The following is a 16,011-nucleotide window of genomic DNA, read 5'->3' on the forward strand; positions in this document are numbered from 1 at the left end:
GAAAGGAAAGTCAGGGTAAGAACATGAAGGACTTTCAGTGCAAATACAACAGGTTCTAGGATAGAGAAGAAATCATTCCAAACACCATAATTACTGATGAAGATTATATTTTGTTTCTTTCCTTGTCAACTCTTATCTCAAGGTGAGTATTTCAGAAGGCCTGGTGGATTGAGTGGTAATGGAGCACCATGGAGGTAGAGCTGGATGTGGGGCTACATAGTGTGAGAACTGGAAAATGCTTTTGATGAGAATCAATGTATTTTCGGATGTATTTATTTTTAGACCAAACCATTTTTCAATATGAAACCTCTATCAGAGGAGGATAAAAAAAGAGCAAGAAATCAGTCGATTCCAAAACTAGCTGATTTTTTGAGACTTGCAAAGAAGGAAAATAAATTTGTGATATTTGATCTTTATGGCCCGCCACCAAAACATCCTCTCAGACACACATTTGTCCGCCGAGTAATAGATGTGATCCTTGACTCTAAAATTGAGCAACGTCGGGTATGTCTATCTCAGTATTTATGGTAGGGGTTGGGAGGTAGGTAGCATTTCCCAGGAATATAATAGTTGAACTTGACCTGCCTGTCAGTCTTCCCTGGGGTCCTTAAGTAATTTTACTTCCTGTGGAAATGGAGATTGTTGCTTATACAGCTACATGTGGTAATTTAAGAATGACCCAGTTAAATTGACCTCAGTGGGGAAAACCATTGAGGCTGTTTGCTCTTCCAAACCAAATGAAATATCAGCACCCTGTTAGAGAGGAATGTGTGTGATGACTATGTGATGTGATCTGTACCATCACCAACATAGATCTATTAGAAAGAGCTTGGGTAACACTAAGGCTTTGAGGACTTGGCTTTAATGAATGATACACAAAAGACAACTGGCTCTTAGTTGAGTAGAGATTTGCTCATTATGTTTTTCACAAGCAACTCTGCATTTGGCAGTTACTTCAAATCCATTAAATTCTCAGAATATGGGAGTGTTATGAAAAAAATATGTCTTTGTACAAATGGAGCTGTTTTTACAGATGAGTCATAATAGCATCCCCGTTGGCAGTAAATGACTCCTCTCAAAGATGACTTTAAGGATTACCAACCAGAGATGTTTTGATTCCCACCATTCATCTACATCTGCCAACTCCTCATGTACTTTGCTAGTATGAGGCCTTCTGTACACAGTGGGCCCTTGACCCTTGATGTTAACTCCTCAGAAAACTCAGCTCCAGAACAGCCCTGGTAAAAGCCCCATTATAAGAATTCATTAGGCAATATTAGACAAAAGTCCAGGTTGACTTTTCACCAAGGGCTAGAATCTCTCTCTGCTCCCTGTAGGCTACTACCAGTGCTGGAATGGAGCTCCCTCCATTCTTTATGGGGCTGTTTGTACCTAGACAGCTGATTACTGAAGGACTTCCTGTTTCTCCTTACAGGTTTTTTGGTTACCGACCCATGATAAGGCATATGTCAAGTACATGGCTCCTGGTCTTCAGCGTGTAGAAACTTCACTCTCCATTGAATACCTTACAAAAGAAAATATCAGTAGAATAAATGTCGACTACAAGGATTTAGTCTACAGTAAGTTAGGGTAAGTGTTTGACCACATCTCTCTTGGCATGTATTGCCTTAGTTGCACAAAAAAACATTACAACTAAACTACTTAACTTCTCCTTTCCATTTCAGCATTTATGTAGTTATCTTCTTGGAATCCCCTACTTTCTCCTTCCTGTTCCTCCCTCCCTCCCTCTGCCAACAAACATTTATCTAGTATAGGCTATGTGCCTGGAACATAGACTTCAGCCCCTTCTCTTGTGTGCTCCAGTCTCTCATCATTCAGCACACTTTTTGTATGCTTGGCATTTCTATGTTTAAATAAGGTGGACATTTATTTCCTCCTGCCATTACCAGTTGATGCAATACCTCATAAATGGCTTTGTGATCCAGATAGCCATATTTCTTACAGGAATAATTAAGGATATAACTCAAAACCATTATAAAAAAACTTAAAATAGACAAACACAAGAAGAAATTAAAGTTATTAACTGCTACATTTATAAATATATAATTGGAGATGGATTTTTAGAATTAAAAGTACCTGGAGATAAGATGGTAACTTTCCAAACTTAACTGTTATTAATCATGATTAATCCATATTCCCTTTCTCTTAGATTTAAGAATAATTTTTTAGATAATTCTAAATGCTTCAGAGACAAAGTCTTCCTTGCAGATATATATACTCGTGTGTGTGTGTGTGTGTGTGTGTGTGTGTATATAGACACACACTCTGGGCTTCATAAAAATTCTCTTACATACTATACCTTTCCGCATCCCAAGGCCTGAACCTCTGTTTCTGATGTTGCTTCTTATGCCTTTCTGGCCAGGAGGTGGTTGATCATATAATAATGTCTTTTTTCTTTTAGTATTAGAAAATATATGTTTTACTTTCTATTTCCCATTCAGAAGATTTCTCTTTACTCAACTACTCCTCTATTTTGAGCATAGTTCTATTTCCTTTTACTTTTTCTCCAAATAGAAAATGGCTCTAAAATGATTTCTTCCTCTCCTAATCCTAACTTAGATTGATCTAGTAGATGAAAAATAATTATAATGGCTTCCATTTATTGTGCCTTTATTATGTGTCAAGTTCTATGTTTGGTAGACCGTGGGCTCTGTTTCAAATCCTGGCCTATCCATCAGCTGCTCATATGACTTAGGACAAGTTTCTAATTGTCAGTTTTCTCCTTTGTAAATTAGAATAACAGTGGCACCTGCTGGAATGGTTAAAAGGTTGAATGAGATTATTCATAGTATACACACATATATGCTGGGCAAATATGTAAGAACACAGTAAATGTTAGCTGCTGCTTTTATTGTCACCATCTTTCCATGTTGTGCAGTGGAATTATCACTTCCTATTCACAGAGGTTAGGTAGTTCACACGGTTGGTCAATGTTGAACCTGAGATTTAAATATAGGTCTGACAGACTACAGAGTTCAAATTCTTTCACCACTATGGCTTTAAAGTTAATTCCTTGGCCACAGTTATACAGGCATAATTTCAGCTGGCATCATATTTAACAGGGATCGTATCCTGAATCCTATTATAAAGTCAAGCCATTTAGTTTAGCTCAGCAAATATTTACTGAGTAGTAATATGAACAGTGCACCATGATAGTTTTATGTGAAAGGTCAATGTAAGTAAGCGTCATCCTTCTTTAGGAGGGCATATACTCTAGTACGAATAAGTCTTTTTTCCGTATAGCTACACTACTTCGATAAAGCTGGTCATGATAAATTCGTGAGCAGGACTGTATTCCAAATCATGCCCCTCAAGGACCTCTGCATTTTAAGAAAGTAAGCAGTTATACCTTAAATATTTGAGTAATATTATGACCAGAATATCTGTGATTACAATCACATTTCCAGTACATTTTCTATGATCAGTATTCACATCCTAGTTTATCAGACCAGTCACAAGACTGTGAACTTGCCATTTTGACTGATAATGCTTTAAATACATTATTTGAATTAATGTATTTAATTATTCTAATTAAAATAATATATTTAAAGTATATCAGTATAGAATTGCTATCTTCTTGAGGCTAGAAATTTTTTAAGTGTTTTTAAGAAATTTTTAAAAGTAATATTTTTAATTGACATCATAATTATACAAGGTATAATGTGATGTTTTAATATATGTATACATACAGAATGGTTAAATCAAGCTAATTAACATATCTATCACCTCACTTATCATTTTTCATTTAGAGACATTTTAGATTTACTCTCTTAGCTACTTTGTTTGGAAGTTTTTGGTTTTGTTTTTGTGTGTGTGTGGTTTTGTTTTTTGTTTTGTTTTTTTTTTTTGAGACAGAGTCTCACTTTGTTGCCTGGCCTAGTGTGGCACAATCATAGCTTGCTGTAACCTCAAACTCCTGGGCTCAAGCAGTCCTCCTGGCCCAGCCTCCCCAGTAGCTAGGACCACAGACACATGCCACCATGCCCAGCTAATCTTTTAATCTTTGTAGAAATGGGGACTCCTACTATGTTGCCCAGACTGGTCTTGAACTCCTAGCCTCAAATGATCCTACTGCCTCAGCCTTTTTCTTAGTTTGAAATATATAACACTTTATTATTGAATAGTTACCATACCATGCAGTAGATCTCAAAAACTTACTCCCTCTGTTTAACTGAAACTTTATACCCTTTGACCAACATCTCCCTCTCCCTTAATCCTCCAGCCTTTTTTTGGTAACACCATTCTACTCTGTATTTCTGCAAGTTTGACTTTTTTAGATTCCACATATAAGTGAGATGATGTGGTATTTGTCTTTCTGTGCTTGGCTTATTTCACTTAGCATCATGTCCTCCAGGTTCAGCCATGTAGTCACAAATGACAGAATTTCCTTCTTTTTTAAGACTGAATAGTATTCCATTGTATGCATTAATATATAACACATTTCCTTTATCCATTAATGGACATTTAGGTTGATTCTGTATCTTCTTAACTGTTGTGAATTATGGTACAATGAACATGGGAGTGCAGATATCTCTTTGACATACTGATTTCACTTTTTTGAACGTATACTCAGTAGTGGGATGTCTAGATCATGTTAATTTTGTTTTTAGTTTTTTGAGGAACCTCCATCTTGTTTTCCATAATGGCTATACTAATCTATATTCCCACCAACAGTATATAAGAGTTCCCTTTTTTCCATATCCTCACCAACACTTATCTTTCATCTTTTTAGTAATTGCCATTCTAACAGGTGTGAGATGATAATCTCATTTTGGTTTTAATTTGTATTTCCTTAATCATCAGTGATGTTGAGCATTTTTTCATATACCTGTTAGCCATTTGTTTGCCTTCTTTTGAGAAATATCTTTTCAGGTCCTTAGCTCATTTTTAAATTGGGTTATATGGGGTTTTTTGCTATTAAATATTTTCTCCCATTTCATAAATTTTCTTTTCAGTGTATTGATTTTTTGCTTTGCTGTGCAGAAGCTTTCTAGTTTGATGTAGTTCCATTTGTCTATTTTTGCTTTTGTTACCTGTGCTTTTGGGGTCATATTCAAAATATCATTGCCCAAACCAATGTTTTGGAGCTTTTCTCCTATGTTTTCTTCTAGTACTTTTAGTTTCAGGTCTTACGTTTAAGTCTTTAATCAATTTTGATTTGATATTTTGTGTATGGTGTGAGATAAAGGTCTATTTTTATTCTTCATATGGATATCCAATTTCTCGACACCATTTATTGAAGAAACCGTCCTTTCCCCATTGTGTGTTTTTGGCTCCTTTTTCAAAAATCAATTGACCAAAAATATGTGAATTTATTTCTGGGCTCTCTTTTCCATTCCATTGGTATGTGTCTGTTTTTATGCCACTTCCATGCTATTTTGATTATAACAGCTTTATAGTATATTTTGAAATCAGGGAGTGTGATGTCTATAATTTGGTTCCTTTTGCTCAAGATTGCTTTTGGCTCTTCAGGGTCTTTTGTGGTTCCATATAAATTTAAGGATTGTTTTTTCTATTTCTATGAAAAATTACATTGAAAATTTGATAGGGATTACTTTGAATCTGTAGATTATTTGGTATTGTTAATGGAGAAAAACCCCGACTCAGTAAAATAATTTAAAGAGATTTATTCTGAGCCCAATGTGTGTGACCATCCCAGAGCACATGGCCTCTAGAGGTCCTGAGAAAATGTGCCTGTGGTAGCTGGGTTTCAGTTTGGTGACAGATTACAGTTTGGTTCATGGAGATAGGAACTTACATGTAAGACCCTAAGTTAATACATGGAGGGTGTACATTGGTTTGGCCCAAAAAGGCAGGACATCTCAAAGCAGAGGGCTTACAGGTTATAGGTGGGTTTAAAGATTCTTTGATTTATAATTAAAGAAATGAAGCTTTGTCTAAAGGCTTGGAATGTTTTAACTTAAGATAAGGATGTCTGTTAATTAGAGATGAGCCACCAGACATTTGTGAAACTCAAGTGATCTGTTGAGTAAATTGATGGCCTGCAGGTGTTATTTAAGCTCTGTCTTGTATAGTCTCCGGCCTGTTAATGAGTTACAAAGGACGTCTCCAAGAAGGGAGGGAGGCATGATGAGGCATGTCTGATCTCCCTTCTCATGGCCAGCATTGTCAGCTTTAAGGTGTTTCTGGGGTCCCTTTGGCCAAGAGGGGGTCCATTCAGTCAGCTAAGGGACTTGAGATTTTATTTTATTTCACATAATTTAGACATTTTAAGAAATTTAAGTCTTCTAATCCATAAACATGTTATATTTTTCCATTTATTTGTGTTTTCTTCAACTCTCTCATTTATGTTTTATAGTTTTCAGCGTTCAGATCTTTCACTTCCTTGGTTAAATTTATTCCTAAGAATTTTATTTTATTTTTGTTGGTGTTGTAAATGGGATTATTTTCATATTTTCATCAGATAGTTTCTTGTTAGCGTATAGAAACACTACTGATTTTTGTATGTTGATTTTGTATCTTGTGACTTTACTGAATTTGTTGATGAGTTTCAGTACTGTTTTTCGATAGGGTCTTTAGGGTTTTCTATAAAAGTTCATGTCATCTGCAACTAGAGACAATCTCACCTCTTCTTTTCCAGTGTGGATGCGTTTTATTTTTCTTTCTTGCCTAATTGCTCTGGCTAGGACTTCCAGCACTATGTTGAAAAGAAGTGGTGAGATTAGGCATTCTTGTCTTGTTCCTGATCTTAGAAGAAGAGCTTTCAACTTTTCACCATTGAGTATGATGTTAGCTGTGGCCTTGTCCTGTGTGGCCTCTATTGTATTTGAGGTACATTCTTTCTATATATAATCTGTTGAGAGTTTTTGTCTTTAAAGGGTGCTGAATTTTTTGAAGTGCTTTTTCTGGATCTGTTGAGATGCATATATGGTTTTTGTCCTTCATTCTGTTAGTGCAGTATGTGACATTTATAGACTTGCATATGTTGAACCATCCTTGCATCCTAGGAGTAAATCCCACTTGATCATGGTAAATGATCTTTTTAATGTGCTGTTGAATTGAACTTGCTAGTATTTTTTGAGGATTTTTATCTCTATGTTCATCAGTGATATTGGCCTATAATTTTCTTTTTTTATAGTCTCTTTGGCTTTGATATCAGGGTAATGCTGACTTTGTAAAATGAGTTTGGAAACATTCCTTTCATTTTAATTTTTTGGAAGAGTTTAAGAAAGATTGATATTAGTTTTTCTTTAAATATTCAGTAGAATTCAGCAGTAAAGCCATCAGGCCCTGGACCTTTCTTTGACTGAAGATTTTTTTTTTCTGTTTCTTTATTTTTGTTTTCTTATCTGACAAAAATACCCATCAGAATGATGGGAAACTTTTTATTACTCATTATTGGTCTATTTTTCAGTGTTTTTAAAAATTTTTATATTAAAAAATAATTCATTTAGGTGAAATTTTTATAACACAGAAATAATCACTTTAAAATAAATAATTCAACAGCATTTAATTCATTTACAGTGTTGTACAACTACCAGCTCTAGTTCCAATGCATTTTGATACTAGAAATTTTTATTTTCCCTCTTTTTCTTGATCATTCTTGCTAGGGGTTTATAAATTCTATTAATAATTTCAAAGCACCAAATTTTGGCTTTATTAGTATTTTCATATTGCAGCTTTACTTTCCTGTTACATTGATTTCTGCTCTTATCTTTGTTATTTTTATCCTTCTACTTAGTTGTTTTTTTTGTTTGTTTTGTTGGTTGTTTGTTTTTTGAGACAGAGTCCTGCTCTGTCACCCTGGCTAGAGTGCCGTGGCGTCAGCCTGGCTCACAGCAACCTCAAACTCCTGGGCTCAAGCAATCCTTCTGCCTCAGCCTCCCAAGTAGCTGGGACTACAGGCATGTGCCACCATGCCCGGTTAATTTTTTCTATATATATTTTTAGTTGTCCAGTTAATTTCTTTCTATTTTTTAGTAAAGACAGGGTCTTGCTCTTGCTCAGGCTGGTCTCGAACTCCTGAGCTCAAACGATCCACCCGCCTCGGCCTCCCAGAGTGCTAGGATTATAGGCGTGAGCCACCGCGCCCAGCCCTTCTACTTAGTTTTAATTTACTTTTCTGTTATTAGCTTCTTTAGGTATAAAATTAGGTGGTTGATTTTAGATCTTCTTTCTAAAGGAAGCATTTAAAGTTATAAAATTCCCTGTAAGCATTGCTTTAATTTCCTAACACAAATGATTTTGATATATTGTTTGTTATCCAATTTAAAATATTTAAAAATTTTCTAATTTCCATTTGACTCATAGGTTATTTAGAAGTATATTGCTAACTTTTTAAACATTTGAGGATTTTCCAGCTACTTTAGTTATTCCTTTCTGATTTCAATATATTGTGACCAGAGAACAAAACTGTATAATTCATCCTTTTAAATTTATTAAAATTTATTTTATGGCTCACTATATGGTTTATCTTAATGAACTTCTCATGTGCCCCCGAAAATTGTATGCCCTCTTCAGTTGTTGGGTTTAGTATTCTATAAATGTTAATCAGTTCAAGGTGGTTGGTAGTCTTTTCAAAAATTTCGTGTTCATTTTTTTCTTCCTTTTCTATTGAGCTAACATGAAGCATTAGGTTGCAAATCAGACTCACACAAATCAGAGAACTTACCTTCTATCAAGGTTTATTATTAATTTCAAGGATACAGCAGGCAGTCAAGACAAAGCAAAGAGAGATACTGATTCTGGTTCTGCAGGTATCTTCCTTTACTGGACACATATTCTATAGCCCAGATTAATAGATGAGGCCTTCACATGAGTTTGTTCTGGGTTATCTCATATAGAAGGGGAACATTTGCATTATGAAACATCTTCATTTGATGCTCCTGGAGAGTTGCCTAGTTTATGTATCATTCTCCAGGGACCCAAGCCTCATAAATCCATTCCGTGTTTATTTACAAAATTTGTAAGAAAGTAATATTTAGCCAGTAACGTCATTTTAAGAACAGTACATATAAGGCCATTCTTCCTAGCAAATATCATTATTCTATTTATAAAAGATCTAATTATGTTGAGAAGGAGACCAGAAGGAGACCAGTACTTCTGCCTTCTTTTTTCTGGGAGCAACCTCCCCAGTCAGAGAGAAATGAATGGTTCCTTGTGCCCCATCTGTCAATTACCAAGAAGGGAGTGTTAATATATCCAGCTGGGATTGTTGATTTGTGGTTGGGTTTTTTTCCTTGTGGTTTGAAACTCTTTTATTAGGTGCACTTGAATTTAGGGTTATTAGATCTTGGTGAATTGGCCTTTTCATTATGAAATGTCCCTTGTCTCAGGTAATAATTCTTATCTAAAGTTTACTTTTTCTTTCATTAATATTGCCATACTGGCTTTCTTATAATGTGTGTTCGCATGATACTTTTTCTGTCTTTAGCTTTTAACCATTTTGCATCTTTGTATTTAAAGTGCATCTCTTATAAACAGAATTTTGTTGGTTCTTGCTTTTATATCTAGTAGGACAGTGTCTGACTTTTAATTGGAATCTTTGGTCATTAATATTTAGTTCATTTACTAATATAGTTGGGTTTACGTTACCATCATGCCATTTTTTCTGTTTCTTTATTCTTTGTGGGTTTTTTTGGTCATACCTTTCCTGTTTTTTTTATTTTTTAGTTAAACAATTATTTTTTAGTATCCTATGCTATCTCCTTTATTGGCTTTTTACATCTTTGAATTATTTTTTACTGGTTTCTCTAGGGATTATAAAATGCATCCTTAATTTATTACAGTTCACCTTGAATTAATATTATTCAACAATATAGACTATTAGAACCTTAGAACTGTGTAATTGCATGTATTGCCTACTGCCCTTTCTTATATTGTCATATTTTACTTTTATTTATGTTACAAGCCCCATTGTACATTTTTATTGTATGTAAAATAGTCAATATTTTTTAAAATTAAACTTTTTGAGATAATTTCAGATTAACATGTAAGAAATTATATACAAAGATCGTACATACATTTTATCCAGTTTGCTCCAATGGTAACACCTTGCAAAACTATGGTAAGATATCACAGCCAGTATATTGACATTGATAGAATCTACTGATCTTATTCAAATTTCTCCAGATTTTCTTATATTCATGTGTGTGTGTGTGTGTGTGTGTGTGTGTAGTTCTCTCCAGTTTTATCACATATATAGGTTTGTGGATCCAAACCACAGCCAAGAGAAAGACCAGTTTCATCACCACAAGAATTCCTTGTATTGCCCTTTGATAACCACACTTACTTTCCTTCCATACTTTTCCCCCTCCCTCAAACACTAATCCTGGCAATGACAAATTTGTTCTCCATTTCTATAATTTTGTCATTTCAAGAATAAACTGACTCATACAGTATATAACCTTTTGGGATTGGCTTTTTTCACTCAGCATTAATTCCCTTGAGTTTCATCCAAGTTGTTTCATGTATTAACAGTTTGTTCCTTTTGTTTCTGAGTAGTATTTCATAATGTGGATATACCAGTTTGTTTAATCATTCTTAAGGACATTTGTTTCTATTTGTGAACTATTACAAATAAAGCTGTTATGAACATTTGTGTACAGGTTTTTATGTGAACATAAGTTTTTATTTCTCTGCAATAATGACTAAGAGGGCAATTGCTGAGGTAATTGCATGTTTTATAAGAACCTCTGTCAGACTTTTTCAGCGGGACTATACCATATTACATTCCTGCCAGCAATGTGTGATGATATAGAGCCTCTGCACACTTAACCAGTTTTTGGCATTGCCACTATTCTTTATTTTAGCCATTCTGATATTTGTTTGTAGTGATATTTCATTGATTTAAATTTTCATTCTCTAATGGCTAATGATGTAGAACATCTTATCATGTACTTATTTGCCAGTAGTGTATCCTCTTCATTGAAATGTCTCTCCATATCTTTTCTAATTGGATTGTTTGGGTTTTTATTGTTAGTTTTGAGACTTCTTTATATATTCTAGATACTAATCATTTCTTGGACATCTGGTTTGTAAATATTTTCTCTCAGTTTGTAGCTTATCTGTAGCATCTTCTTAACAGGGTCTTCCACAGAGCAAAAGTGTTTTTAATTCAATGGGGTCAGGCTAATCAGTTTTTCATTTTATTAGCGTCAAGGCTGCGAACTCTTTGACTAGCTCTAGATCTCAAAAAATAGAAATTTTTTCTAAAGGTTTTATATTTTTGTGTTATACTTTTAAGTCTCTGATGCATTTTTGAGTCAATTTATATAAAATGTGTAGTTTAGGTCAAGATTTTGGGGGGGGGGCGGGGGGGATGGGGGCCTGTGGCTGTCTAGTTGCTCCAGCATCATTTGTTGAAAAGACTATCCTTCTTCTGTTGAATTACTTTTGCACCTTTGCCAAAAATAATTTGGGCATATTCGTGTGGTGCTATTTCTGAGTTTTGTTTTTTGTTCATTTGATTTATGTGTCTGTCCCTCTAAGACCACACTGTCTTGATTTCTATGGCTGTATAATAAACCTCAATATTGGGTAGAGTGATTTCCTCTCACTGTATACTTTCCCCAGATTATTTTAGTTATTCTGGGGCTGTGTCTTTCCATATAAATTTTAGAATCATCTTGCCTAATTGTAGAAAAAACCTTGCCGGGATTTTTATAGGACTTGGATTAAACTTACAGATCAATTTGGGGAGAATTGACGTCTTTACTACATTGAGTTTTTAGTCCATGAACACATATGTCTCTTCATTGTTTTAAGTCATCTTGGATTACTTTCATCAGTATTTTGTAATTTTTATCATACAGATCCTGTACTTATTTTCTTGAGTTTATTCCTAGGTATTTAGTTTTCTTCGGAAGGATAGTTAAATATTTTCAATTTTAGTTTCTACATATTGCTTATTAATATTATAGAAATGTGACTGGTTTTTGAGTTTCAGTTTCTAAAGAATAAGAAGTAACTTTTTACTACTTTTTCATAATTTCATTTTTTAAACTTTATCTGTAGAATTGTCTCAGACAATTAACTGCCAGCATCCCTATAAATGAGGTATTATTATTATTTTACAGTTTATACATGGAGGCTAAGAACTTGTCAAGCTCTAGTATATGGCAGAGCTGGGCTTCAAACCCAGGCTTATACAGAGCAGTTTCCAATATGCCCCCATACCATTTTGGGATTTGCTACAGCCTGGATTAACCTAGAGGACAGTATGTTAAGTGAAATAAGCCAGAGAGACAAATACTGTGTGAGTGTGATCTCACTTATACTATATTTGGAATCTAAAGAAGTCGAACTCATGTAGCAAAACATTTTCAAGTTCATCCATGTCATAGCATGTATCAGCACTTTATTCCTTTTTGTGGATGAATGATATTTTATTATGTGATTATACCACATATTGTTTATTCACTTATCAGTTTGTGGATATTTGGGTTGTTTCTACTTTTAGGCTATTTTACATAATGCTGCTATGAACATTCTTATACATGTTTTTGTGTGAACATGTGTTTTTCAATTCTCTTGGGTATGTCAGGGGCGGAATTGCTGGATCATACAGTAATTCTGTGTTTAACTTTCTGAGGAACTTCCAGACTATTCTCCACAATGGCTATACCATATTACACTCCTACCGGGGATGTATGAGGGTTCTAATTACTCCATATCCTCTTCCTTTATATTTTAATTATTTAATTATATTATCTAGGATGCCCCTTACCCTAACCAACCAGAAAATAAATTTGACTGAATTTAGTGCTAAAAAAAATAATAATAATAAATAAAATCTGAAGGCACTTACATGGTATGTTTTTTAAGAAATTGAATCCCTGAAAATGACAACTTGACTAGAATTACTAGGTATTCCTCCAATTATTTTCTTCCTCTCTCTATACTGACATTTAGTACCATGAGGAAAACTAGGTTTTATTCTCCCTACTCAGTACTTATAAAAATTCTTTAAATTTGAAATTTGAAATGTTCACCACATTGGTATTCATTTATATATTTTTTCAGTTACTATTTCTGGAGCCAGGTATTATGGTAGGTAGTGGATGTACAGAGACAAATAGACACAGTCTCTGTTTTCCATGTCCTTACAATCAAGAAGACTGACAGGTGAGCAGATTGTAGGGGGTGGCAAATGCTTTGATAGAAGTATCAGTGATGCTACACAGTAATGTGTTAGAGCCAGCTCACACCAGCTTGTGGAAGCCAGTTATTAAATACTCAGAAACTCTGCAAATTGGTTTTACCAGTGGTAGCTTGCAGTTGGCTGTGGTAGGAGTGTTTATACCATGGAAATTTGCAAATGTTACAGTAGGGCTTTCCTTTTTCTTTTTTCCCCATTCTTTCATTCTCTTTTTCTTTCTGTTTTATTAATCTCCCATAGGACATCTAGTTTACCAGCACACCACCATTGCTACAGGAGCAGAGGCACTAAATCCGATCCTTTATCTCATTGCACCGTGAGCCCATTCTGTCACATCAAATCATGAATTGTCCCAGGACCAGCTGCTTCTGGTGATTTAGGCAACAGCCTTTCACAAACATCATGGCTATTCCTCCTTTAGACGATGAGAGTGAAATTGAGTCTAAATCCCCTGTGGGTTCTGTTTTTGTTCCAGAGATTATAAAGCAGCCAACATCAAGATCAACTTATACATCGTCAATGAGCCTTGGCTTTTCTCACTGGCCTGGTGCTCCAATATTAGCTCAGTGACCACAGACAACATTGCGCTCCTGAGTCAGATTAATCACCCTTACTACTTCATGGTGAGCTGGTTGTCTAGATTGTTCTTCCAAGCCTGGTACAGTAGTGGTATAGGTCCCCCCACCCTATGTTGCCCACTGTGCAATCCCCTGGGAAGCTACTTAAGAGCACAGAGTTTTATGAATATTGGAGATGTGGCATTTCCCATTCTCTCACCCAGATCCTTCTGTGATTTTCAGGGAAAAATTAGTATAGTTAGAATAATTGAAATTTATTGAACCCTTAGAGTGTACTTTAGGTATATTACGTAACTTAACCCTCTGAATTAGCCATTATTATCCCCATGAAGAAACTGAAGCTCAAAGATATGATCTCGTGATGTGGGGTTCAGAATGAGGTCTGACTCCAGAGTTTTGTTATTGTAGCCCCACCTTCCTAGAGGCGTGGTAACAATGGACAATAGCAATGGGGTAGGGAGAGAAAACCAAGTGTATTTGACTCCAGAGTGAACACTGTGTGTCCTGAACAAAAAATGCTTTTGAAGAGGGCAGCCAGTATCCAGTCGCCTAGCCTGTTTTCCTGTTCTTGCCCTTCTGTTGCTCACTGCCAGAGGCCTGTGGACCTGGGAACCAGGTTTACAACATCCCGGCTAAATCCCATCACTTACTAACCAGTGTCTGCTGTAGAGTCCATTTTTCTTAGCTGTATAAAGAGCATGTTGACTGGGTGGGGCACAATAGCATATACAACAGAAGACAGTTTAATTTTGCTGCATTGATTCTTTAAACCTGGTCTGTGAGCTAGGCCTTTCCCTGCCCCTGAATGAAATCTCTCGGGTCACATAGCTTTTCCAGTCACTGTTAGATAAGTTTTAAAAGTTCACTTTTAGTCATCAAAAACCTTACTTCAGAATTAAAGTGTCCAGTCCAAAGTAGTAATAGCCCAAACTCCCTTGAAAGTTAAAGCTTTTAGGCAGAGAAGCCTAAGTAAGGCGGGGTCTCAGATTGCCTTCTTCATACATCCACTCTCACTGGCCCTAGCTTCTGACCTGTTCGGGGTCAGGACCAGGAGAAGAGGGGATTAGGATCAAGGACACAGTCTCATAGGGCCAGTGCTGCATTAAAGCCCTCTGGTAGAAATGTGGAATCGTTGACTCCTCCTTTCTCTGATGGCTTGAGCAGCTTTCTAGAGATGATCCTGAAAGGAACTTTTGATGGCAGGTCCCTCAGCACAGGTGAAGCCTTTCCACCCACATGTCCCCATACAACTCCCCTTCATATGTATACTGTGTATTTTTTAACATTTTAAAATTCAGTCATTATGAAAATGCATAGTTTAGAAAGCAGCACACCCCTGCATAATCCTCTCCGCCTGAATCAGTAATGTCTTAAAGTTGTCCCTTTGGTAGGTACACATTTATGCTTTTTCTGAAAGCATTTTTTCATTGTAATATTTGAGCTGATAAATTCATTTTGTTGAGGGAGGTGGGGCCAGTATCCCACAGGTTTCTCGGCAGCCCACACTCTGGAGGTAGACTATGCAGATTCAGATCTTGGCTCTACCACTACTATATGAACTTGGAAATATTAGTGAACCTGCTTGTGCCTCAGTTTTTTACTGGTTTTTCTGTTTTGTAAATTGGGCATGATAGTGTAATAGAAGCACTTTTATACAACACAGTCTGGTCTGATCATTGGTAACTGAGAAAGTTAAAGTGGGGAATCATTAAAAAAAGAGAGATATATACTCTATCAGTAAGCCTTAAAAAAAACCACTTAAATGCTTTTAAAAAAACTACCTAAAACTTAGTGTCTTAAATATTTATTATGTCTCATATTTTGGATGATGGCCTAGTGGTTCTTCTGGTTTGGCTTAGCTGGATGGTCTACGATGGCCTCATTCATTTGTTTGGAATCTCTCCTGGGATGACTGGAGTCTGTCTTCATGTAGTCGCTCATCCTCAAGGAGGCTACCCTGAGTATGTTCACCTGGTAGCAACGGGTTCCCAGCAGCTAGAGAGGTCAAGCCCCAAAGCACACACACTTTTCAAGGTTCTCCTAGTGTTATGGTTATTAATGTTCCATTGGCCAAAGGAAATCACGTGGCCAAGTCCAGATTCAAGGTGGGTGAGAGATAGACTTCACCTTTTATTAGGCTAAGAGGCACAGCTAAGTCATATTGCATAGGGGCCTGCATGTATGGTTTGGAAGAAATTTTGTGGTCATTTTTATAAACAGTATGCCACACACATACCTCACACATTTTATTTTAATTTAAAATACTTATTCACCTTTTGACATAGAAATAGT

At 35.7% G+C, this 16,011-nt stretch overlaps 1 protein-coding gene across 1 annotated transcript in view; it reads left to right on the plus strand.

Moving 5' to 3' along the window:
* GDPD4 (glycerophosphodiester phosphodiesterase domain containing 4) overlaps nucleotides 1-16,011 on the plus strand; it is a 120,062-nt gene that overhangs the window by 94,612 nt on the left and 9,439 nt on the right. The window contains exons 12-14 of the mRNA XM_069470484.1: nucleotides 283-504; nucleotides 1,436-1,590; nucleotides 13,617-13,764. Of these exons, the coding sequence (XP_069326585.1) occupies nucleotides 283-504; nucleotides 1,436-1,590; nucleotides 13,617-13,764 (525 nt within the window). The remainder of the gene's footprint in view (nucleotides 1-282; nucleotides 505-1,435; nucleotides 1,591-13,616; nucleotides 13,765-16,011) is intronic.

Source organism: Eulemur rufifrons, chromosome 6 (assembly GCF_041146395.1).
Source record: "Eulemur rufifrons isolate Redbay chromosome 6, OSU_ERuf_1, whole genome shotgun sequence".
NCBI lineage: Eukaryota > Metazoa > Chordata > Mammalia > Primates > Lemuridae > Eulemur > Eulemur rufifrons.